At 44.8% G+C, this 26,003-nt stretch overlaps 1 protein-coding gene across 4 annotated transcripts in view; it reads left to right on the top strand.

The window, feature by feature from the left end:
- Positions 1–25,718, top strand: part of qrfp (pyroglutamylated RFamide peptide) — a 97,752-nt gene extending 72,034 nt beyond the window's left edge. For 3 of the 4 annotated variants that reach the window (XM_067426453.1, XM_067426456.1, XM_067426454.1), the window contains one exon: positions 25,211–25,718. In XM_067426453.1, the coding sequence (XP_067282554.1) occupies positions 25,211–25,717 (507 nt within the window). In that variant the 3' untranslated portion in view covers position 25,718. Of the gene's footprint in view, positions 1–25,086; positions 25,106–25,210 lie in introns of those variants that run through there. The other variant, XM_067426457.1, reaches the window with a different exon arrangement.
- The last annotated feature ends 285 nt before the right edge of the window (positions 25,719–26,003 follow it).

Raw genomic sequence — 26,003 nt, 5'->3', positions numbered from 1 at the left:
CGCACCTCTGAGGAACCTGACGATTAGGTCGTGCTTCCCCACGGACTTACCTTCTACTACATCATGGTACGCTGCTATTGCTGCAGCATATACCTTGAGGGTGGAGGGAGACAGCCTTCTCTCCAACCCATCTTGCAGGAAGGAAAGCACGACGCTGATCGAACACCTTCGGGGGTCTTCCCGGCGGGAAGCGCACCACTCAACGAACAGGTTCCACTTCAGAGCATAGAGGCGCCTCGTAGAGGGGGCTCTAGCTGAAGCGATGGTATCTACGACAGCTTGTGGTAGTCCATCTAGAACCTCCGCGTCCCGTCCAGGGACCAGACATGAAGATTCCAGAGGTCTGGACGCGGGTGCCATAGCGTGCCCCGTCCCTGAGAAAGAAGGTCCTTCCTCAGGGGAATCGGCCAAGGAGGGGCTGTCGCGAGGAGTGTGAGTTCTGGGAACCAGGTCCGGTTGGGCCAATACGGCGCAACTAACAAGACCTGCTCCTCGTCCTCCCTGACCTTGCACAGAGTCTGTGCAAGAAGGCTCACTGGGGGAAACGCATACTTGCGTAGGTCCCGGGGCCAGCTGTGCGCCAGTGCATCTGTGCCGAGGGTACCCCCGGTCAGGGAATAGTACCACTGGCAATGGGTCGAGTCCGGAGAGGCAAACAGGTCGACCTGTGCGGCTCCAAACTGGTCCCATATCAGCTGGACCGCCTGGGGGTGGAGTCGCCACTCTCCCGGAGGTGTCGGCTGATGAGAGAGCTCGTCGGCTGTCTGGTTCAGCACACCAGGGACATGAATGGCCCGAAGCGACCTCAGCTGCTTCTGACTCCACAGGAGGAGGTGGCGGGCGAGTTGGAGCAGACGACGGGAGCGTAGACCACCCTGACGGTTGATGTACGCAACGGCCGTGGTGCTGTCCGTACGGACCAGTACATGCTTGCCACGCAGCGGCCCTTTGAGGCGGCGGAGTGCCAGATGTACTGCCAGTAACTCGAGGCAATTGATATGCCAATGCAATTGCGGCCCCATCCACAGACCAGCAACTGCATGCCCGTTGTACGTGGCCCCCCAGCCTGTGGTGGAGGCATCCGTGAATAGCACAGCATGCCTGGACACTTGTTCTAGGGGCACCCCGGCCCGGAGAAACGAAGTGTTGGACCACGGGCTGAAGGTTTGGCGGGAGTAAGGAGTCACTGGGACCCGGTACTGGCCGCTCTGCCACGCCCACCTCGGGACTCGGCCATTGAGCCAGCGTTGAAGCGGTCTCATATGAAGCTATCCGAGCGGCGTGACCGCGGCTGCAGATGCCATATGCCCCAGGAGCCTCTGAAAGAATTTCAGTGGGACCGCTGTCCTGCTCTTGAACATATTCAAGCAGTTCAACACCGACTGGACTCGCTCCTCGGTGAGGCGCGCAGTCCGGTTGACCGAGTCCAGCTCCATACCGAGATAAGAGATCCTCTGTGTAGGACAGAGTTTGCTCTTCTTTCGGTTGACCCGAAGGCCCAACTGGCTGAGGTGACTGAGCACCAGGTCCCTGTGTTCGCACAACTGGTCCTTCGACTGGGCTAGGATCAGCCAATCGTCGAGGTAGTTGAGGATCCGAACGCTGCGTTCTCTGAGCGGAACAATGGCTGCCTCCGCGACCTTCGTAAAGACGCGGGGCGACAGGGACAGCCCGAAGGGCAGGACCTTGTACTGATATGCTTTCCCCTCGAACGCAAAACGTAGGAACGGTCTGTGTCGAGGGAGAATAGACACATGGAAGTACGCGTCCTTCAGGTCGATCGCTGCAAACCAATCCTGGGGACAGATGCATTGGAAAATGCGTTTCTGCGTCAACATCCTGAACGGGAGCTTGTGCAGGGCCCGATTCAGAACTCGCAGGTCCAGGATTGGTCGTAACCCACCCCCTTTCTTGGGCACAATGAAGTAGGGGCTGTAGAACCCCGTCTTCATATCGGCTGGAGGAACCGGCTCGATCGCGTCCTTCGCCAGTAGGACCTCGATCTCTGACCTCAAGACCTGAGCATCGCTGCTTCGCACGGAGGTGAAGAGGATGCCCTTGTACTTGGGCGGCCGGCGCACGAACTGAATCGCGTAGCCGAGTCTGATGGTACGGATGAGCCAGCGAGACGGTCTGGGGAGACCTAGCCAGGCCCCCAGAGACCGTACAAGCGGGACCAACGGCACCACAGACGTGCCCGGGGTGGGGCAGCGAAGCGGAGTACTCTGGCCCGACTCGGGAGGCCCGGAGACGGCCCGAAGTGTTGCCTGAGCACTCCTGGTTTGGACAGAGAGTGCGTGAGAAGGCCCGGAGGCGTCCTCGGAGCCCACTCTGCTGCCCACTGCCCGGTGGCAGGGAAGTGAAGCACTCAGCCCCGACCCGGAAGGCCCGTGGGTGGCCCAGAGTGTTGGCTGAGTGCTCACGAGAGAGGCAGTGTGTGGTTGAGAAGGCCCGGGGGCGTCCTCGAGGCCCACACAGCTGCCCCCTGGCGACGGGAGGGTAGGAAAGGAGTGACAAGGCCCGTGGGCGTCGCACACTGCCAACCTGACCCTCTTGGGGCCCAGAGAGAGAGGAAATTGCTCTTTTGGTGAAAATGTGGGTACCGCTGGACTCCGGAGAGCCAGCGGCAGAGATGTAGTGACCAATGGTGCCCCCCCGGGATGCGGACATCATCTCCCTCAGAGCAGCTCCTTTTCTCCCTGGGCTGCCCGTCTCAGGGCCGCTTCCCCTTACGCTTGCCGGCAGGTTTCGCGGGCCCTTGGACGGGTTGGGCGGCCCCCTTGCGTACGGCACCCTGCTTCGCGGGTGGAGGCTGCTGCTTGGGCTTGGCAGGGGCGGACGCCGGGGGACGCCCTCGGCGACGAGCAGACTGGGGGGCTGCCCCGGGCGGCTGGGTGGAGGCAGGATATTCTTGATGGCCTCCGTCTGCTTCTTGGCCACCGAGAACTGCTGGGCAAAGTCCTCGATGGCGTCGCCGAAGAGGCCGGCCTGACAGACAGGGGCGTTCAAAAACCGAACCTTGTCCGAGTCACGCATGTCTGTCAGGTTCAGCCACGGGTGGCGTTCCTGGACCACCAAAGTGGACATCGCCCGACCCAGGGAGCGTGCCGTGACTTTCGTCGCCCGGAGAGCGAGGTCCGTCGTGCCACGCAGTTCCTGCATAACTGCCTGGTCGGAACCACCCTCGTGCAGTTCCATGAGCGCCTTGGCCTGGTGGACCTGCAGGAGCGCCATGGCGTGCAAAGCTGATGCAGCTTCTCCGCAGGCTGAGTAAGCCTTGCCCGTCAAGCCGGACGAGAACTTACACGTCCGGGAGGGGAGACGCGGGGCGTGCCTCCAGTCCGCAGCGGTCTTAGGACACAGATGCATCGCAACCGACCGCTCGACTGGAGGGATCCCCTCGTAGCCCTTAGCTGCACCACCATCGAGAGTGGTGAGGATGGAGGAGTCAGTCGATCGCTGGCGAGCGCTATACGGCGCCACCCACGACTTCGTGAGCTCCTGATGCACTTCCGGAAAGAATGGCACCGGGGCGGGACGCTGAGAACCAGCGCGACCCATCCCGAGAAACCAATCGTCCAGCCGCGAAGGTTCGGGACGTGGTGGAGGGTTCCACTCAAGCCCGACACTTGCGGCGGCCCGGGCAAGCATAGCCGTAAGCTCCGGGTCAGACTCGGGCAACGCTGTCACACCCGAAGGGGGCAACGCAGCCGAGTCTTCATCCTCGGAACCCATTAGCTCATCCCCCGATGCAGCAACCAACATCTGGTCCTCCGCCCGGAGCCCCAAAAGAGATGACTGGCGCTCCACGTGGGAGGTCAGCGCGCCCTTCCGGAAGCTCCACCGGCACAGTGGAGGGGGGAGGGGCCCGAGGAGCCGTGAGACCCGTCGGGTTTACCCTGACCGACACCCTCAGGTCCCCACCAAGGTCATCAGCCAAAGTAGTAGCCCTCTGCTTTGCAGCTGGAGGACCACTAGATCGGGGGATGGACGATGGCGCTCCACCTCTTCTGAGGTACTGGAGACGGGACCGCAACACTGCGATGGACATATTCCCGCAATGGGAACATGACTCATCCACGAACGCTGCCTCAGCGTGCTGTGCGCCCAGACACGAGAGACAACGAACGTGTCCGTCAAGCGGAGACAGAAATCGACCGCACCCAGAAACACACAGCTTGAATGACATCTTGAAAAAGACGCAGCGTCAAACCGTGTTGCTCTTTTGTGAAAAGGAAGTCGCTCTTTTAGTGTGCTGAAGCACTCAGGGAGATGACCTGAAGCACTCAGGGAGATGAACTCCACACAGTTCGATCTGCAAGCCTGTGTGAGCTCTCAGTGATGTTTTTGTGTATGTGTATAGTGTATACGCCCAGCGAACCAACTCTTTTAAGGAAACGCTCAGCGAACCAACAAGCTCTTTATCACTGAAGGACGGTCTCTCGCTGACGCGCCGTATCACCCACACTGGCAGACTCTCTTTCACAGGAATTTTTTGACTCGTAGTCAGAAAGCTCTTCGTAGAAACAGCAAATGAAACTGTTCGGCTCCGAAGTAGAAAGCGCTGATCTATCATTCCACTTCCTGTTTTATACCCGCGCTGCGGGGCGGAGCGTGGAATGCGTGATCGCATGCCAAATTTCATTGGCTCGTTGTTAGATGCTCGAAGTAGGATTGGTCTCTAAAGTAAGATCCCATTCGTCGGTTCAGTTCTGACGTACGTCGAACGTGACCGACTGAAAGGGAACAAAATATGCACTAAATTAACGATCTCTTAAATATTTCCTAATTTCACAAAAATTTAGTATTGTGGTTTATTTATTTTTTTATTTGATTAAACATGGATCTTTATTTAAACTGGCTTATTTCTGCTTTTGTAGGCTCAATTAGTAAATATAAGCACCTAATTTGTATGTGCAAACTGGGGGCCGGTGTGATGAGACGTTATGCTCAGCTAGATTCACCGAGAACTCGTTCATCTTCGGATGCGGAGCTGCGCATGGAGTTATAAAAAATGCGCTGCACACTGACAGGTGAAATGGGCTCTTAGGACCCCAACGTGCACGACCGCCCCCTCCGCATTGATGTCATTTTTGCCTCTCGCTCACGCGGATGCGTCGCGTATAAACATGGCTTATACTCCTCGCTGCAGACTGTAGCGCGGTGACATCACGAATATTGCGTCAGGTATGTGTTAGCGAGCATGTGCAAAGTGGCGTATTGTCAGTATTTAATACGCATGTGCGCCGATGACGTCATTTTGTGTATTCGCGCATGCGCGTAAATTAATTTTCAACTTCAGTCACCTGAGGATGATGTTAGCATTCGCTCGAAAGGTATGGATTCCGTTAGGCTAGAAATCTAGACGCACCCTAGCGGCAGCAAATTTAATCTGCCCACGAGTGTCGTCTAGCAACTCTCAATACCCTTCTGAGATGTATTCTCCTAACTCTTGCCGGGCCAATCACATCGTGTATAGAGCCGGTGGGCGGGGCTTAACATAATGACGACGGCTGAGTTGCGTTTGCGTGCTTCTAGTAAACACAGAAACTGGCGAACGGCGGTCTCTTGAATCAGCTTTGACCGCGACTCTGAAAGACTTGGAGTAAAGCTTTTCTCTGAGAAAAGAACAGAGAATGGCACTGAAGTCATTCTTAAAAAGGGAAGATGTGTTCGGAGTTTTGCTGACTGGATACGGCGAATGTTTAATCTATCAACAAGCTCTGTTTCACCTTCGTTGCTCTGGTTGGTGGTAGCGCTATCCTATCGCTTGCAGAGGGAGTTTGAAAGACAACCGTTTATCCCGCCCCTCGGATTGAGCCCTGTCAATGGTGAGTTTCCAGACCAAACATCTTGATGTGGGTCTGGCTTGTCAGGCTAGGATTCCATGGCAGATAGTCAATAAGCAGTGTATTTATGTTGTTTTTAACAATTGTGTGTTTGTGTTAATGTTTTTAATTGTAAGGGATGCCATATAGAGCGTCATAAATGTTTAATTTATTAAGGTTTAACATGTGTGCATCTAAACAAATTAACTTTGAAGATGTCTTAAAATAGAGCAGAAAGACTTCAATTAATTAAGTCATGCCATTGATTGTTGCATGCATTGCAAAAATAAAATAAAACAAATTAAAAATCCAAATTTTTGTCTTGTTTTTCCAAATAGATATTTAAACATCTTTAAACAGAGATGCATTTACATGGAATGCAAATGCAAATTGGACTATCAAAAGACTGAATAAAATTATGCAAATTTATGTTGAAAACAAATCAAATATCTGCCAATGAGTTATAAAACCTTTCCTTTGAAATAAGAGCTTTGATAGATGATATTTGTTATTATTTCAATTATAAACTCACTTTATATTATCAATTTCAAGAAATCATATTCGTATTTTTGTATATTCAGTAAATGGATCTTGGTTAACACTTTTTTTTGCAGCATGATCAGATCGTACTGTAAAAGTTATGTTCCTGTATGTACCCTAGGTTATGTTTCTTTTCTTTTTTTAAGTTAAAATTAATTATATACAACCCCAAATCAGAAAAAGTTGGGACAGTATGGAATGTGCAAATAAAATAAAAAAGAAGTGATTTCTAAAATTACTTTGACTTGTATTTCATTGCAGACAATATGAACACAAAATATTTCATGTTTTGTCTGGTCAACTTCATGTCATTTGTAAATATGTATCCTTTCCTGTCATTCAGACCTGCAACACATTTCAAAAAAAGTTGGGACAGTAAAGCATTTACCACTTTGTAATGTTGCCATTCCCTTTCACAACACTTAAAAGACGTTTAGGGACTGAAGACACCAAGTGATGAAGTGTTTCAGGTGTAATTTTGTCCCATTCTTCCTGCAAACAAGTCTTAAGGTGGGCCACAGTACGGGGTCTTCGTTGTCGCATTTTGCTCTTCAAAATGCGCCACACATTCTCTATTGGAGACAGGTCGGGACTGCAGGCAGGCCAGTCAAGTACCCGTACCCTCTTACTCCGCAGCCAGGACTTTGTAATGTGTGCAGAATGTGGTTTTGCATGGTCTTGTTGAAATATGCATGGACGTCCCTGGAAAAGATATCTTCTTGAAGGCAGCATATTATGCTCCAAAATCTCTATGTACTTTTCAGCATTAATGGTGCCTTCACAGAAGTGCAAGTTACCTTTGCCAAGGGCACTGACACAACCCCATACCATGACAGACCCTGGCTTTTGGACTTGTTGCTGGTAACAGTCTGGATGATCCTTTTCTTCTTTGGTCCGGAGCACACGGCGTCCATTCCTCCCAAAAAATACCTGAAATACTGATTCATCTGACCACAGTACACATTTCCACTGTGTGATGGTCCATCCCAGATGCCTCCGAGCCCAGAGAAGTCGACGGCGCTTCTGGACACTGTTAGCATAAGGCTTCCTTTTGGCACAGTACAGTTTTAACTGGCATTTGTGGATGTAACTACGCATTGTGGTACTTGACAAAGGTTTGCCAAAGTAGTCCTGAGCCCATGTGGTGATATCGCTTATAGATGAATGACGATTCTTGATGCAGTGCCGCCTGAGGGATCGGGATCACGGTTGTTCAGCTTAGGCTTGCGGCCTTGTCCTTTACGCACTGAAATTCCTCCAGATTCCTTGAATCTTGTAATTATGTTATGCACTGTTGAATGTGAAATATCCAAATCTCTTCCTATCTTTCTTTGAGGAACATTGTTTTTAAACATTTCAATAATTTTCTCACGTATTGCTTGGCAAACTGGCGATCCTCTGCCCATCTTTGCTCCTAAAGGATTAGATCTTTCTTGGATGCTGCTTTTGTACCAAATTTCCTGTCCCAACATTTTTTGTTGCAGGTCTGAATGACAGGACAGGATGCATATTTACAAATGACATGAAGTTGACCGAACAAAACATGAAATATTTTGTGTTCATATTGTCTGCGATGAAATACAAGTCAAAGTAAATTTAGAAATCACTACTTTCTTTTTTTATTTGCGTTTTCCAAACTGTCCCAACTTTTTCTGATTTGGGGTTGTACATCTGTCTGTCTGTCTGTCTGTCTGTAATGTCTGTCTGTCTGTCTGCCTGCATGTCATGCCAGTCTGTAATGTGTCTGTAATGTCTGCATGTCTGTCTGTCTAGCATGTCATGCCTGTCTGTAATCTGTCTGTCTGTCTGTCTGTATGTCATGTCAGTCTGTAGTGTGTCTGTCTGTAATGTATGTCTGTCTGCCCGCATGTCGGGGGGGGGGGGATGCTGTTTCATGCATACAGAGCTTTTTACACTGTTAAAGACTTGGATTCCCATCCTAAACATAGACAAAGTTTCAAAAACTAATGTTGGACGTTTGATGGATTATTTCTGTGTTAAAAATACTCCTTCCAGTTTCTCACAAGTTTCGGAGAGTTTTTTTCGAGTATGGCTCTGCTTGACGTTAATAGAGCGGAAGGTCCTTGTATGGGCCGTACGGGCTCTTCTCCCGGAAGGGTGCGCGCGCGTGTAACTAGAGTGAGAGAGGAAATGCACGCCCATAAACACTGCGCCCCACGCTCCACTTTATTCCTCTGGGTGACATCAAGCGACTTCAACGCTTCAGCACAGCATTCCGGGAAGGCAGCGCTAAATTTGAACCCATTTGAACGCAGAAATGACGGGAAGCTTCACAACATCTCTTCAGTCGCGTCGCAAAGTGGATCTCCACTGTTCACTGCTGTCAGGACTTTACCAAATCATACCAAACAAATGTGTTTTTGAAGGAGCGGTCCCAGCGATAAAGGTTCGGCCCTGCTTTGGAAGCAGCCGGTGAGTAAAACTGCTTTAAATATCTATGCTGTTGGCTATCGTCATGTGAGTAAACATCAGTAAACGACACGATCGCATGCTTCGTCATTCAAATGCGCTAACGGACTTCACTGTTGTTCTATGTATAACGTTACACTAGTCTGCCGTGCAAAACCGTTTTGCTTGCTACTGCCAAGGTTTAGTCGCATACAATAGTCCATAAACCGAATCATTTCCTCATAAACTGCGAGTAACGACACACAAATGTTGACAGGCCACTAAATACAGTAGCCTACATACCACAGAGACGGACGTCCTGCTGTTGCTGTTTCTCCTGTTCAATTTATTTCAGCCTCCGAATGATTCTGGATCATATATCTATTAGCTGAGATGGATAGCCATGGGCTTCTCCACGCTTGAGGACATCACCCCTTTGCGCGCTCGTCATTCTTTAGCTCCGCCCACACGATACGCCTCCAGGCGCTCGTTTTTTTCCGGAAAGACTCGGTACAGCCCATATTTCTTTTATAAATATAATAAAACTAAAGACTTTTCGGAGATATGAAGGATGCAATACTACTCTATAGGTACTCAAGATTGACATGAGATTGACTGAAACTGAGTGCCACCCCCCCCCCCCCCCTTAAATTGTTCTCTGATATCTCCATAGAGGGTATGTGGATTATTTAAGGGAAATAATTGTCCAGTTTTACAGGTCCATTTACAAACCTATAAATTGTCTTTAGGATGTAATGCTCTGTTTTCGACTTATTTGGAAGAGTCATAAATATTAATGTTGAGCTCTGCTCTGATTGGCTTATTTCAGCAGCTCACAGCTCTCACAGCAGTTCAGCGAAGCGGCTCGTGCGTGAGTCCTGACCATCCTGACACAACACAGACCGACTTAATGAAACTTTAAGCAAAACATCTCAAATGGAGATTGATAAAATACAGCTTACTTGTTTATTTGGTGTTTTCAGATCATCCCCAGCAAACATTGGTCCGACGGCAACGTTGTGTCCCTGGCCGAAAATAGTCGCGGTAGTACGGCATGAATGGGTGTGTGTAATACAGAAACGTTTCTTAAAAATGTATTCAGATACGTTTGTTCATGTCTACAGTTCTCGGGAGTTGCATGTATAATTGTTACTTTGACTTTTAGCTCTGTGTAGTTCAATATACAGCCTGTTGTGATTCGACGTCTTTTACACATGCAATTATAGTATATCCTGACCCTTATGTTATGAAATCCTTGTGAAATATGCAAAAGCTGTGCTTACCTTACACATTGGTTAATACTGCAATAATTAATTTAAGTGCACCAAGTATTTTTTAAGAGGTTGTGAATTAGACGTCCACTGAAGTCCTCTACACGTCTAGTAAAAGTTGTGAATAGACGTCCACTGATGTGTTTTACACGTCTAGTCAAGCGAGATAGCCGGACAAAAAAGAATTATCTTTATGAAATACACGATTTGCATGCAAAATAAATATATTTACTTTATCTTATTTAATTAATTATAATCACAAAGTGCCCATGTGGTTAAGTGATTGTAAAGCGGCATTTTAGTCTTTTTTTTCAATCTGTTTTATGTATTCGTTATTATTTTTATGTAAAACAGATAAATATCCAGTCACCTTTTATGTCTGAGTCGGATGAAGATAGCCAAAACTATGCTGGGTTGTGACATATGAGGACACAAATGTGTATGGGTATGACAGGTATTACATTGGCCATGTCCCCACTTTTCAAAATGCTTATAAATCATACAGGATCATACAGAATGTTCCCTTTCAGTCGGTCACGTTCGACGTACGTCAGAACTGAACCGACGAATTGGGATCTGAACTCAGAGACCTATCCACTTCGAGTGTATAAAAACGAGCCAATCGGAGATTGGCATGTGATCCGCACATTCCACGCTCCGCCCCACAGCGTGGGTATAAATAGGAAGTGGAATGGCAGATCAATGCTTTCAACTTCGGAGCCGAACAGTACATTGCTGTTGCCACGAAGAGCGTTGTTTAAACGAGTCTTGAGAAAGGAAGGAACTGCCAGTGCGGGTGTAACGGCGCTTCAGCGAGAGACCGACCTTGTTGCAATCGTTTGCATTCAAGCACCACTCACAAAAAGAGCTTTTGTTGTTGGTTCGCTGGGCGTTTTTCCAAAGAAAAACTTTGAGTGTCACACGCAGGCTTGCACTGTGGACTGCGTGCTGACCGCGGTCATCTCCCTGAGTGCTTCAGCACAATCTAAAAGAGCAGTTTCCATCCTAAAAGAGCAAACACGGTTTGACCCTGTGTCTTTTTCAAGATGTCATTCAAACCGTGTGTTTCTGGGTGCGGTCGCTTTCTGTCCCCGCTTGACGGTCACGTTCGTTGTCTCACGTGTTTGGGCGTTCAGCACGCTGAGGCGGCGTTCGTGAATGAGTCATGTTCCCACTGCGGGAACATGACCATCGCAGTGCTTAGGTCCAGACTCCAATACCTCAAAGCAGGTGGAGCACCCTCGCGCATCCCCCGGTCTAGCGGTCCTTCTGCGCCTAAGCAGAGGGCTGCTACTCTGGCTGATGACTTGGGTGGGGACCTGAGGGTGACGGTCAGGGCTAACCCGACGGGTCAAATGGCTCCTCGGGCCCCTCCCCCCTCCACTGTGCCGGTGGAGTTCCCGGAAGAGCGTGCTGACCTCTCGCGCGGAGTGCCAGCCGTTTCCTTCGGGGCTCCGGTGGAAGACAGGATGTCGGTCGCAGCATCGGGGGACGAGCTAATGGGCTCTGAGGATGAGGATTCGGCTGCGCTGCCCCCTTCGGGTGTGACAGCGTTGCCCGAGTCTGACCCAGAGCTTACGGCTATGCTTTCCCGGGCCCCCGCAAGCGTAGGGCTCGAGTGGAACCCTCCACCGTGTCCCGAACCTTCGCGGTTGGATGATTGGTTTCTCGGGACGGCCTGTGCTGGTTCTCAGCGCCCCGCCCCGGTGCCTTTCTTCCCGGAAGTGCATCAGGAGATCTCAAAGTCGTGGGCGGCGCCGTATAGCGCTCGCGTGCGATCGACGGACTCCTCCGTCCACACTTCCCTCGATGGCGGTGCGGTGAAGGGATACGTGGGAATCCCTCCAGTCGAGCGGTCGGTGGCGATGCATCTGTGTCCCAAGACCGCTGCGGACTGGCGTGGTGCCCTGCGCCTCCCCTCCCGGGCGTGTAAGTTCTCGTCCGGGCTAACCGGCAAGGCTTACACAGCCTGTGGAGAAGCCGCATCGGCATTGCATGCCATGGCGCTCCTGCAGGTCTACTAGGCCAAGGCGCTCATGGAATTGCACGAGGGAAGTTCCGACCAGGGCGTTATGCAGGAACTGCGTGCGGCGACGGACCTCGCTCTCCGAGCGACGAAAGTCACTGCACGCTCCCTGGGTCGGGCGATGGCCACGCTCGTGGTCCAGGAACGCCACCTGTGGCTGAACCTGGCGGATATGCGTGATGCGGACAAGGTGCGATTCCTTAACGCCCCTATCTGCCAGGCCGGCCTGTTCGGCGACGCCATCGAGGACTTTGCCCAGCAGTTCTCGGTGGCCCAGAAGCAGACGGAGGCTATCAGAAACATCCTGCCCCGGCGACCCGCTGCTGCCTCCACCCAGTCGCCGGCCGCAGCTCCCCCGCCTGCTCGTCGCCGAGGGCGTCGCCCGGCGTCCGCCTCCGCCCCTGCCAAGCCAAAGCAGCAGCCTCCACCGGCCAAGCAGGGTGCCGGGCGCAAGGGTGGCGCCCAACCTGTCCAGACCGCTAAGCCTGCCGGCAAGCGCAAGGGGAAGCGGCCCTGAGACAGGCAGCCCAGGGAGGACAGGAGCTGCTCTTCGGGAGATGATGTCCGCATCCCTCCCCCACCCCCCGGAGGAGGACCGGGGGGCCCCGACTGGTATCCTACATCTGCCGCCAGCTCTCCGGAGCTCGGCGGTACCCACATATACACAAAAAGAGCAGTTTCCTATCCCCCTGGGCCCCAAGAGGGCCAGGGTGGCAGTTCACGACATGTCTGTGGTGCCGTTGATCCCGCTGGTACGGTCCCTGGGAGCGTGGCTACAGCTCCCTCGACCGTCCCGTTGGCTCATCCGTACCATCAGACTCGGCTACGCGATTCAGTTCGCGCGCCGGCCACCCAAGTACAGCGGCATCCTCTTCACCTCTGTGCGAAGCAGCGATGCTCAAGTCTTGCGGTCAGAGATCAAAGTCCTACTGGCGAAGGACGTGATCGAGCCGGTTCCTCCAGCCGAGATGAAGACAGGGTTCTACAGTCCCTACTTCATCGTGCCCAAGAAAGGGGGTGGGCTACGGCCAATCCTGGACCCGCGCGTCCTGAATCGGGCCCTGCACAAGCTCCCGCATGTTAACGCAGAAACGCATTTTTCAATGCATCCGTCCCCAGGATTGGTTCGCAGCGATCGACCTGAAGGACGCGTACTTCCATGTCTCCATTCTCCCTCGGCACAGACCGTTCCTACGCTTTGCGTTCGAGGGAAGGGCATACCAGTACAAGGTCCTGCCCTTCGGGCTGTCCCTGTCGCCCCGCGTCTTTACGAAGATCGCGGAGGCAGCCATTGTTCCACTCCGAGAACGCGGCGTTCGCATTCTCAACTATCTCGACGACTGGCTCATTCTCGCCCAGTCTCGGGAGCAGTTGTGCGAACACAGGGACATGGTGCTCAGTCACCTCAGCCTGTTGGGCCTTCGGGTCAACCGAGAGAAGAGCAAGCTCTGTCCTACTCAGAGAATCTCTTACCTCGGTATGGAGCTGGATTCGGTCAGCCAGACTGCGCGCCTCACGGAGTCAGGTCGGTGTTGAACTGCTTGAATATGTCCAAAGGCAGAACAGCGGTCCCACTGAAACTTTTTCAGAGGCTCCTGGGGCATATGGCATCTGCAGCCGCGGTGACGCCGCTCAGATTGCTTCATATGAGACCGCTCCAACACTGGCTTGAAATACAAGTCAAAGTAATTTTAGAAATCACTTCTTTTTTATTTTATTTGCACATTCCATACTGTCCCAACTTTTTCTGATTTGGGGTTGTAACATTGCGATGTGAAAAGTCAAAAGCAGTAACCTAACCTTGTTAGGAAAGTAGTCTACATACATAAAACGTTTTCCAAAAATTAAACAATTTACAATGTGTTGTGTTTGATACTATATATTATCACCAGGTATAAGTAATTAACGGATGCACAGTTTTGTTTTATACATGATAGTACTTCATAAGTATAAGAAATTATAAACATTGTTATTAACACATGTTTTTTTGTGTGTTTTTTTATTGCGAGAAAAAACATGTAATATACAACAAAGAAAACATATGAATATATATATATATATATATATATATATATATATATATATATATATATATATATATATATATATATATATATATATATATATAACAAAATAAAATAAAAAAAGAACAATGAAACAAAAAAATGCCAGAGTGTACAAACCTTCATAAATTAATTTAAAAAAAATATTTTCATTAAGAATATTACAAGTCTTTCTTTCTTTTTTATTCACAATATTATTTAAACTGGTGCATTAGTCTCCTTAAGAAAATGAATAAAATGTGGCTTGGATCTTCTTTTTGTGTTCCCAAAATAATAAAAAGTTGCACAATAAAGGTGAAATTATTATAATTATTATTATTATTATTATTATTATTATTATTATTATTATTATTATTATTATTATTACATTCATTGGAATAATATACATATATCAAAATTATTTAATTTAAATATAACATTTGTTTTCCTTCTAATTAAATTTTCAACGTCCACCCAAAAAAATCTTTGTGTATATACAATAACAAAATAGATGAATAATATATATTTTTTCTATTGAACAAAAATCACATGAATAATCAATATCTAAATTAAACCTCTCTATCACACTTTTAGCTGGATATATACCATGTAAAAATTTAAATGTAACTTCTTTTACTTTATTTTTGTATTAATATATTTATTAATATTAATATATTGTATTTGTGTTTTTATATATTTGTATTAATATGACAACAATCACATAACCCACAGAGAGATCGCACTGTCCGAGAGTTTGGGAATATTCACACATAATTTATACACATTAAAACATGATATCAGAGTTTTAAAATCAAATATTTTAAAAAGCAACCTTACATCATGGTTGTTTAAACCAATAAGCATTAAGCTGTGTCGTCAGCAAGTCGATTCCCATCGTGCTTTTGCTCCGCGCAGTCGGTGGAGCGCAACTGCGCTCCACTGCAGAATCCGACACATCCGCCTCGCCATCCAGAGAGATTTTTGACATACGTCGGCATGACATCAGAGCAAGGCGGACTGCCCTCGGACACATTTCTAACCTGCATGCATCTCGCACTGATCACCGGTGATCGGTTCTGCGCAGATTTTGCTCATCTTAAACAAGCCTAATGTGAAGGCTGCACCCTCTGAAGGCCGCATTTGAAGTGTGATTACGTCACAGCGGCACTACGAAGGCTGTCCCAAAGTGAGAGCTACACCTTTGAAGGCCACATTTGAAGTGCGATTGCGTCACAGCGGTGCGACAAAGGCTGCCGCAATTCATGAGCGACTTCAAAATGCGCCCTCAGGCAAAGGAAGGCTACAGCAGATGGGACCTTCCCACAACTTCGCAGCCTTCCCTATCCCAGAATTCATAGCACACTGGGGACTACAGGATTTGACTGGTCCGCATTCCCGCGGCACTCGATCAAATTTCCCAGTTAAAGACTGTAAGGAGGTTGGTAACTCATGTGTAGCCTACTATTGAACACAACAGCGCAAGCGCTTGAAGTAAATAAAACATTTAGTGCATTCGCACAGTTCCCAGTTCCCTGCCCTGAGCAACCAAGATTAACTTTAATTTCCCAATTTTTAAATGCAATTTATTTCTCAACCATTCACTCAAGAAGATGAATCAGTCCATTATCACCCTTTTCGCTGTTTCTTTCTTCTTCTTTTTTTCATACACTTTTTTTAAAGCTACACTGTGTGATATTTTCCCCCATCTAGTGGTGAAAAGGTATATGACCATCCAGTGAATAATAGTTTCTGCTCCTCTCAATTTCGATTTAGTTTCAACTCCTACGGTGGCCGATTTAGTCATGGCTTCCAGTTCGACCTCTTCGGTGAGTGTTGCTTCAACTCAAGTGATGAGGTAATTTTTGAAAACTATTATAATTTGCAGTTATTTAATTTACCAAATGATCTATGATCAAATTAATCTATGTAAAATGAATAATAGTTTTACGTTTTTGTTATTTTTAACCAGTTCATTGCTAACATCAGCTATCAGGTTCCCAGATGAATGCAAGCTAATCTGAGTAAAGTAACTTTCATCAGTGCTATCGTTATTCTGTATATTGTACAATACCACTAGCGTAAGGCAAACAAATTATGATGCAATTAAAATATTAATCTCATGTTATCCGTCATAGAACACGGATTTATGTTAAAGGGTTACTTCAGCGATTAGCATATGGCTTTGTATCAGTAGAAAGGAGTATATTCAAATGATTGTGCTTTTCCCCCTTATATCCCCCTGAGACAAGAGATTTATGCATTTTATTTCTGGAAAAATTCCTCCTATGATGCAAATTGACGATATTTGCATCATAGGAGGAATGTATGGAATAAGGCTAAAGACTACAGCCAGCAGAGAGAGCCATTTCCGCATGTTTTGAACTCGCGCATGGGGGATGGGAGATTACACTCAGCTCGCAGGGAGAGCTCAGCAGGCAGCTGCAGGCACTCATTTAAACGGAGCTATGGTGAGCAATGTAAGTGTTTTAACTTCTCAAATTAATTTCTATGAAAGTTAAGCTTGGTTAGTAAGGCATGAACTGAAAAGCACCAGACTGAACTCGCGTTGTGAATGTATGCCGCGAGTGTAGTCGCGATTACCTCAGCTCTCATCACGAGCTCATTTCTCTCACAGTATGATCAGTGCTGTGATACTCGCGCGGTGACTCACTCATTATATTTAACAGACACGTTCAGGTTTTAATCGTAGTGTCTTCAACTCAGTCACAGTAATCCAGTAGGTGACTTTGGGAATGGCCTAACAGGGCAGCGAAGCATTCTGGGAATTGTAGTCTTTCATCCCCATGAGACAAAAATACATTTTCTGTCTTTTCTCAGTCTAGAAGGCACCAAATTCAAAAATAATTTCACATTTCTACTACATTGATGACCCAGTTTAAATACAGATTCATCTTCCCAGCGCTGAAGTACCCCTTTAAGGTAAACAATACTTTTTCATCATTGACGCGAGGAAAACTATCCTAGACGTCGTTCTAGTGTTATGCACAGCACACCATGATATAATTAGCCAAGCAACAATAAAACTTCCAATATACACAAATAGGCTGAATTAATATTACCTGTCGAGAAGAAAACAGGCAACGTCGGCGTTCTTTTTAAAATCATTGCTCCTCATGAGCTCTTTCCATCTTGAAAGGCCACTCCAATATTTACTTTTGTCTTGTTGATTTGCATGTTGCGTTGCCGTCTTAATTCTCTTTTCCGCTTCCTTGGCGACTCTGATACATATCCCGCAATGTTACTAGGTCCCCGACCCGGGTCGAATTCGGTAATCAATTCCGGGACGTGGTTGCTTTCACACAGAAGGCGACCCGGCAATGTTCCGGGAATATTGCGGGTCCGACGTGCAGTGAAAGGGGCTTAAGAGTGATCCTCCGTCATCATATAGCAGCCTCAAGCAATCCCCCTCTTCACGTTCGACACGGTGCCATCGAGTGTAAAAACGCGAAAAGCGAAGCTTGAATTGACGGGAATGTCCCTCTTTGGCAAATGTACTTTCAAGATGGAGGAGCAACATGGCGACCGCCATCCGAACCCTCAACACGTATGTATTTTCAATGGTATATTATAAAATTACGCGAATACTTTATTATTTGAAAGAAAGAAATATACATTAATGAGCACATATATTTTTGAAAGAACAAAGTGATTTTAGCTAAGAATAAACTAAAAAAGTTACACAGTGTAGCTTTAAATAGCCTCAAAATATAATCTGCGCGGGGCTGTATTTTCGTCCCGCTCCCACTATTCCGCACCGCACCATTCCCCTCGCGCGTAAAATTCAATCCGTGCTCACCCGCTATAAATTATTTTATTCCCGACCCAACTGATCCAGCTAAATTTAGATTTTGTTTCCAGAATCTATCTTTTAAATTTCCCTTACAGAAAGAAAGACACTGGGGATAGAAATTGTCCTTGCAATCATTTATTTTTCTTACAGCATAGTATAGCCTACTGTCAACACCGTAGCTAAAACATCACAGAAAAAAAGGCTAGATCAAATGTGACATCTGTCACTCAGAATTATAAGAAAAAAATGTAAATAAACGAAAACTGCTGACTAAGATGCTAAAATAAAGTTTTTTATATGAATGAATGAGTAAATGTTCAACGACGGTCACCGAAAGATCGATCCTCCAAAGGCTGAATGCGTGGCCGACACAGAACAATTTAAATGGCTAGGCTATAGTATTAGTTTATTATTTTTTATGCACATTATTTGTAAATTAAACAAAGAAACTGCTGTCGTTTGTTCATTTTCGTTAACTTCAAACGTAGGCTAAATTAAAGAGAAGTGGTTCTTCTGAAGCCTATTGTTTATTTTTGTAATGCACGTTATAATTTGTAGCTATACATTAAAGGGGGGGTGAAACACTCAGTTTCAGTCAGTGTCATGTCAATCTTGAGTACCTATAGAGTAGCATTGCATCCTGCATATCTCCGAAAAGTCTTTATTTTTTTAATAATTATATAAGAAAGATGCGCTGTTCCGAGTCTTTCCGAAAAAAGCCGAGCGGGTGGGGGCGTGTCATGTGAGCGGAGCTAAATAATGACGTGTGCAGCAGCGCGCTGCAGTGAGGAAAGTGATTCGCTCTGTGAGGAAAGTGATTCGGTCTGTGAGGAAAGTGATTCGCTCAGTGAGGAAAGTGATTCGCCCGCCGCGTGAGGAAAGTGATTCGCTCTGTGAGGAAAGTGATTCGCTCAGTGAGGAAAGTGATTCGCTCAGTGAGGAAAGGGATTCGCCCGCCGCGTGAGGAAAGTGAGTCGCTCTGTGAGGAAAGTGATTCGCCCGTCGCGTGAGGAAAGTGATTCGCTCTGTGAGGAAAGTGATTCGCTCAGTGAGGAAAGTGATTCGCCCGCCGCCTGAGGAAAGTGATTCGCTCTGTGAGGAAAGTGATTCGCTCAGTGAGGAAAGTGATTCGCCCGCCGCGTGAGGAAAGTGATTCGCTCTGTGAGGAAAGTGATTCGCTCTGTGAGGAAAGTGATTCGCTCAGTGAGGAAAGTGATTCGCCCGCCGCGTGAGGAAAGTGAGTCGCTCTGTGAGGAAAGTGATTCGCTCAGTGAGGAAAGTGATTCGCCTGCCGCGTGAGGAAAGTGAGTCGCTCAGTGAGGAAAGTGATTCGCCCGTCGCGTGAGGAAAGTGCTAATACAGATCGACCGCCGGCCTATCAGTGGGTAAGTCAGTAGCTACTGGTTATATCACCTGTTTAGCATCCTACAAGCCAGCGCTTTGATGGGCGTAGGCTGTTGCTCTCTCTCTCCCTCTCTCTCTCTCACGCGCTTCCGGTAGAATTGTCCGTAAGGCCCATACAAGGAAATTCCGCCCCCACTAACGTCAATGGGGACGCATGATCTCAAAAAACTTGCCGAAACTTATGACTAACCGGAAGTAGTATTTTTGACAAAGAAATACTCCCATCAAACGTCCACCTTAACTTTTGAAACTTTGTCTATGTTTAGTATGGGATTCCAAGTCTTTAACAGTGTAAAAAGATCAGTATGCATGAAACAGCATTTCACCCCCCCCTTTAACCCCATTTATATATGTTTATACATATATTTTCTTGTCATGTAATTTAAAATGTGTAAATGAAAATATATTGGTCTATACATTAGCTTACCCTTTTTAAACTATAGTCTATTTATAGACCAATAATATAACTTAAGTTTAACATCAGAAACAACAGAAATTTGTATTATCAGCCAAACCGGAAGAAAACCCTTTTCTACACTTTCATTGTGCTGAGCGGGAGAAGCTGGAGCTGGACCGGGATGGGGAATAATGCACAATAGAGACTCTGGTAAGGCCTGAGCGGGACATCATCTTCTGGGGTGAGCAGGGCATATTTCCACTGTCCGCAGCTTTGCGGGGCTGACTCGGTCGACGGCTGGCATGTCATAAAAAGTAGACAATGCATCTGAGATGATGAGTTGATTAAAAATAAGTAGGCCAACTTAAAAAAAAACTTGGACGTATACAGGCTAAATGTTTAAAATATATTGTAACAGTTACATTTAACATAAGAAATAAACTGTTAACTAATATTTGCAATTTGACAATATTTAAGCGGCTAGATTTACATGCTATGGTCCGGTCTCCCATCGTCGCAGGCTTTGAAGCATGTCAAAACCCAATAAAAAGCTTTAAATATATATATATATATATATATATATATATATATATATATATATATATATATATATATATATATATATATATATATATATATATATATATATATATATATATATATATATATATATATATAAATATATTATTTTATTTTTATTTTTTTTATTTTTTTGCACCCTTCACTTTGGGACACAGCTTTTGAATAATGTGATGCGTTTCAAGGCTAAAATTTGGGACTGTATAACGTTATTTGGAACTTTATTTAAAAAAAAACTTGAATCATCAAAATAAGGTTGTTATTTCTAGGTTATTTCTAAGTTCTTTTTCCAAAATAAAAGATGAAAAAATAGCTTACTGTTTTTTAATCAATTAATGAAAAGCAGTTACAATACTTAAAAATATCTTTAGTGAGTTACTGTAATTTTTCTCTTAAAATATTAGTGTACTGTACATACAGTAAAGGGGTATATTGGCAAGATTTCACCTGTAGTAAGTTCCTAGTTTGGCCACTAGGAATGTACTACAACCTTTGGAACATGAAAAAAACTTTTTGGTGAGTTACTGTAATTTTTCTCTTGAAATATTAGTGTACTGTATGTACATTAAGGATGATATTGGCATAATTTCACCTGTAGTAGGTCAGTCTGGCCACTAGGAATGTACTACAACTTTTGTAAGACGAGAAAACCCCTTTGGTGAGCTACTGTAATTTTTATCTAGAAATATTAGTGTACTGTACATACAGTAAAGGAAATATTGGCAAATTACCACCTGTATTATGTCCGTCTAGCCACTAGGAATGTACTACAACCTTTGGAACATGAGAACCATTTTGGTGAGTTAGTGTAATTTTTCCTTGAAATATTAGTGTACTGTACATACAGTAAGTGGTATATTGGCAAAATGTCACCTGTAGTAAGTTAGTTTGACCACTAGGAATGTACTACAACCTTTGGAACATGAAAAAAACATTTTGGTGAGCTACTGTAATTTTATCTGGAAATAGTGTACTGTACATACAGTAAGGGAAATATTGGCAAATTATCACCTGTAGTAAGTCAGTCTGGCCACTGGGAATGTACTACAACTGTTGGAACATGAAAAAAAACCTTTTGGGAGTTACTATAATGTTTTTTTCTCTTTAAATATTAGTGTACTGTATGTACAGTAAGCATGATATTGGCATAATTTCACCTGCAGTAAGTCAGTCTGTCCACTAGGTATGTACTACAACCTTTGGAACATGCGAAAACCCCTTTTGGGAGTTACTATAATGTTTTTTTTTTTCAGGAAATATTAGTGTACTGTATGTACAGTAAGGATGATATTGGCATAATTTCACCTGTAGTAGGTCAGTCTGTCTACTGGGAATGCACTACCACTGTTTAAACATGAGAACCATTTTGGTGAGTTAGTGTAATTTTTCCTTGAAATATTAGTGTACTGTACATACAGTAAGTGGTATATTGGCAAAATGTCACCTGTAGTAAGTCAGTCTGTCCACTGGAAATGTGCTACAACCTTTGGAACATGAAAAAACCCTTTTGGTGACTTACTGTAATGTTTTTTTTTTCTGAAAAATTGTGTGTACTGTAGGTACAGTAAGAATGGTATTGGCATAATTGTACCTGTAGTAAGTCAGTTTGACCACTAGGAATGTACTACAACCTTTGGAACATGAGAAAACCCCTTTGGTGAGCTACCGTAATTTTATCTGGAAAATAAGTGTACTGTACATACAGTGAGGGAAATATTGTCAAATTATCACCTTTAGTAAATCAGTCTAGCCACTGGGAATGTACTACAACCTTTGGAACATGAAAAAAAACTTTTTGGTGAGTTAATATAAATTTTCTCTTGAAATATTAGTGTACTGTATGTACAGTAAGTGGTATATTGGCAAAATGTCACCTGTAGTAAGTCAGTCTGTCCACTGGGAATGTGCTACAACCTTTGGAACATGAAAAAAACCCTTTTGGTGAGTTACTGTAATGTTTTTTTCTGGAAATATTAGTGTACTGTAGGTACAGTAAGAATGATATTGGCATAATTGTACCTGTAGTAAGTCAGTTTGAACACTAGGAATATACTACAACCTTTGGAACACGAGAAAACCCCTTTGGTGAGCTACTGTAATGTTTTTTTCTGGAAATATTATTGTACTGTAGGTACAGTAAGAATGATATTGGCATAATTGTACCTGTAGTAAGTCAGTTTGAACACTAGGAATGTACTACAACCTTTGAAACATGAGAAAACCCCTTTGGTGAGCTACTGTAATTTTATCTGGAAAATTTGTGTACTGTACATACAGTAAAGGAAATATTGGCAAATTATCACCTGTATTCAGTCTGTCCACCAGGGATGTACTACAACCTTTGGAACATGAGAAAACCCTTTTGGTGAATTTCCATCATGTTTTCTTAAAATATTACTTTACTGTACAGTAAGGAAATAATTAGCAGATTTTCACTTGTAGTAAGTAAGTCAGTCAGTCTTGTAACTACGAACGTACTAACCTTTGGAGTAGCCTAGGAAAAAAACTTTGCATTACAGTGCATTACAGTAACATGAAAAATACACTAACAGTGAATATTTCAAAAAATATTAGTGTACAGTAGGCTACATACCGGTATATGAGGAGCAAAAATATTTTTAAGTAAGTCTTTAAGAAAATCATGAACTACAATCTTTGAATTATTTGTATTTATTTAAGCTTATGTTAAAAGCAATTTTTACTTATACAAATTAGAGGCTTTTTACGCTGTAGGGGAACTTACAGACGTTCCCTTTGTCATGAAGCACGGTAATGAGTGTGTCAAAGCATTCTCGGTTATAAATATAAAGCTGTAATACAATTAAGTGGTTTTGAATACAATTTTATGTTGCAATACAGTAGTTGCATAATTGTTAAAACTATTCATGGTATTTATGTCTCTGAAAGATTGTCTACTCTTTTAAACTGTGTCAAGGGAAAACGAAAATCCAGCAAATATCAAACCTAAAACTAACTTAACTCCGCTCTAAAAGCCTGATCTAAGTTATTCAACTAGTAAATATACAAATAAAAGTGTTTATTATTGAATTCTAATAATTTCATTCTATAAAATATAATATTGATCTGCCCACATTGTTGCTATATGATAAATTAAAATAAGCTGATAACATCACTGTTTTCTCCAGAACGACTGTACAGCTAAATCAAATTGTGTTTGTCCTGTTTAACACTGTGAAGCTGCTTTGAAACAACCGTCATTGTAAAAGCGCTATGTAAATAAATTTGATTGGTTGATTGATTGATTGATTGATTGATTGATTGATTGATTGGTTGATTGATTAATTGATTGATTGATTGATTGATTGATTGATTGATTGATTGATTGATTGATTGATTGATTGATTGATTGATTGATTGAATAAGTGCCATAATTGATGAGGATAAAACTTTTACTTTAGAATGGGGGTCAAATTTGCTTTATTACTCTATTTTAGCCATTTATAATGATGAAATCAGCAGTAATTCAAGATAACTACTAGCTTATTGTTCAGTTACTTCACAGAATGGCACAGAAATATAATTACATCACTGCACAAAAAAAAATATATATGGCTTATTAAGTTGTAAATAATGGCTAATATGCCTAAATTAATCATTAATTAGGGCCGAAGCCTGAAAAGGCGCAGAGCCCTGTTGTTTTTCTCAGGACAATTTTGTTTTTTCGACTATTCGAGCACTTTTGGGATCCTTATGATGCTCAAAAACTCTTGAAACTTTGCACACGCATTGTAATCTGTGGCCAACAGGGCCGGACCAAAGCTGGTGCGTGGCAGGCGGGCTCAACAGCGCCCCTTAAGTGGGGTGTGAAATCAAACACACTTGGTACACATATAGATCTCATTGGGCCAAACGACTTCCGTGCTCTAAGTTATGCGTCAGCCCAACAGGAAGTGAGTTATGCTCTGGAATTTAATATACTCCTCCTAGGCGATTGACCCAGTCAGTGCCAAACTCGGTCAGCATGAAGTCAAGGCATTGAGGATGCTAAATTGCAAGCAGATTTTTGATATCTCAAACGGTTTGGCCGTGGCGAGGAGACAAATATATGGCGAGAAAAGGGAAACAGGAAGTGTGTTATAAATTCTGCCTATTGACTGATTTGGATGAAACTTCAGTCGTGTGTTTGCCATAGGAGGCTGATCGCATGACTGTGACTATTGTGAGTCAAAGTTATAGCACCAGCAGCTGGCAGCAGGACGTGTGTCACTTTCAAAATGCTTTCAAATCATCTTATTTTTACCCGATTGACTTCAAACTTCATCAGTATAATGTCAAAACATAGCAGATGTAAAGCTGGTATGCTCACACTGATATTGTAAATTACAACCAGTTGCAGCATGTGATAATTAACATGAGTGAGAGAGTGATAGAGAGAAACGGAAGAGAGCACAACTCAGGGAACACAAGCGTTTCCTCACAACAATTATTATAATCAGAACACCCTGGGACATAACAGCACTAACCATAAGGAGACAATGGCGAAATTCTTCCTGATATTTCTCAGACCTCTTGGTGAGGTTTTGTGTGTTAGACTGCATAATATGCCCATTTTTCAGTAATTGTCCACTTCATCTCTCCCAGTTAAACTGACTGTGTATCCTAGTTAAAGGAATTTTGATTACATTGTCAAAATGGTCTTGTGTGCCACATGGATGTTTTAACCAATTAATGAACAGCTGTCTAGTCATTGACAATGGACAAATCTAGCTTCGGTAGGGTATTTAAAGAAGCTACACGTAGATGGGTTGATGGATAGAGATTCAGATCACACTGAAAGGTACGTTTAAAAATTGGTTTGATGTGTAAAAAATAAGCCAGTTAAGAATGTCTGTCTCTTTTTAAAAGGAATTTTCTTAACCATCCTTTATTTCTTAAATTCCAGATGAAATTCAAGGTTTTCCATCTCTCCTTCACTCTTCAAACCACAGTTTTCTTTTTGCTGGTTCTACTGGTTCAGCCTCCCCGAGGTCTAATGCTACCACACCATCCCATGGTTTTTTTGCCAACACTGGACAACCCTGAGTGGGAAGCAACAATGCTCCAGCTGCAGTCTTCGCTGGGAGGTCCAGATGGCAGGCCAGTGGCAGCACTCCAGCCCTGGGCTCTGATTCAGGGCCTGGAACCCGAAGAGCTTCAGAGGAGGGTAAAGACAGAAATGGGATGGGGACAGAGGGGCACGGTGAAGGACCAGAAGAGAGGGGATCTGGGACAGAGACCCATGGGGACATTGCCAGACAACCATATAGTGTCTGTGCCATATCCACGGGGGGGAGAAATGGAAGAAGATGGTGGAGAGAAGCGGAACGAGGCACTCACTTCCATTGCAGGAGGTTTGCAAGCCTACAACAGACAGAAAGGAGGATTTGGGTTTCGATTTGGCAGAAAATGAAGGGAAGTGTGTGTGTGGGGGGGGGGGGGTAGAGTGTCTGCTAATAAAAAAAAGTATATTAAAGAAACAGGAATTATATTTATTACATGAAAAATGCAAACTATGACATTTATTAAAAATTGTTAAATATTCTGCAGTCTTTCTCACTTAAGGTTATATGCTGGCTGTGTACTATCTCTGACTATAACTTTATGTACATTGCCGATGCTAGCTATCACCTGCAGTGAGCAAATAGCTGTCAGTTTAAATGTAAGGTTACATTAAAAACAGATGTCTTCTAAGAGTG

The sequence above is a fragment of the Pseudorasbora parva genome, chromosome 19, assembly GCF_024679245.1.
Source record: "Pseudorasbora parva isolate DD20220531a chromosome 19, ASM2467924v1, whole genome shotgun sequence".
NCBI lineage: Eukaryota > Metazoa > Chordata > Actinopteri > Cypriniformes > Gobionidae > Pseudorasbora > Pseudorasbora parva.
The sequence above is the reverse complement of the archived record's forward strand: the minus strand, read 5'-3'. Positions and strand labels throughout refer to the sequence as shown.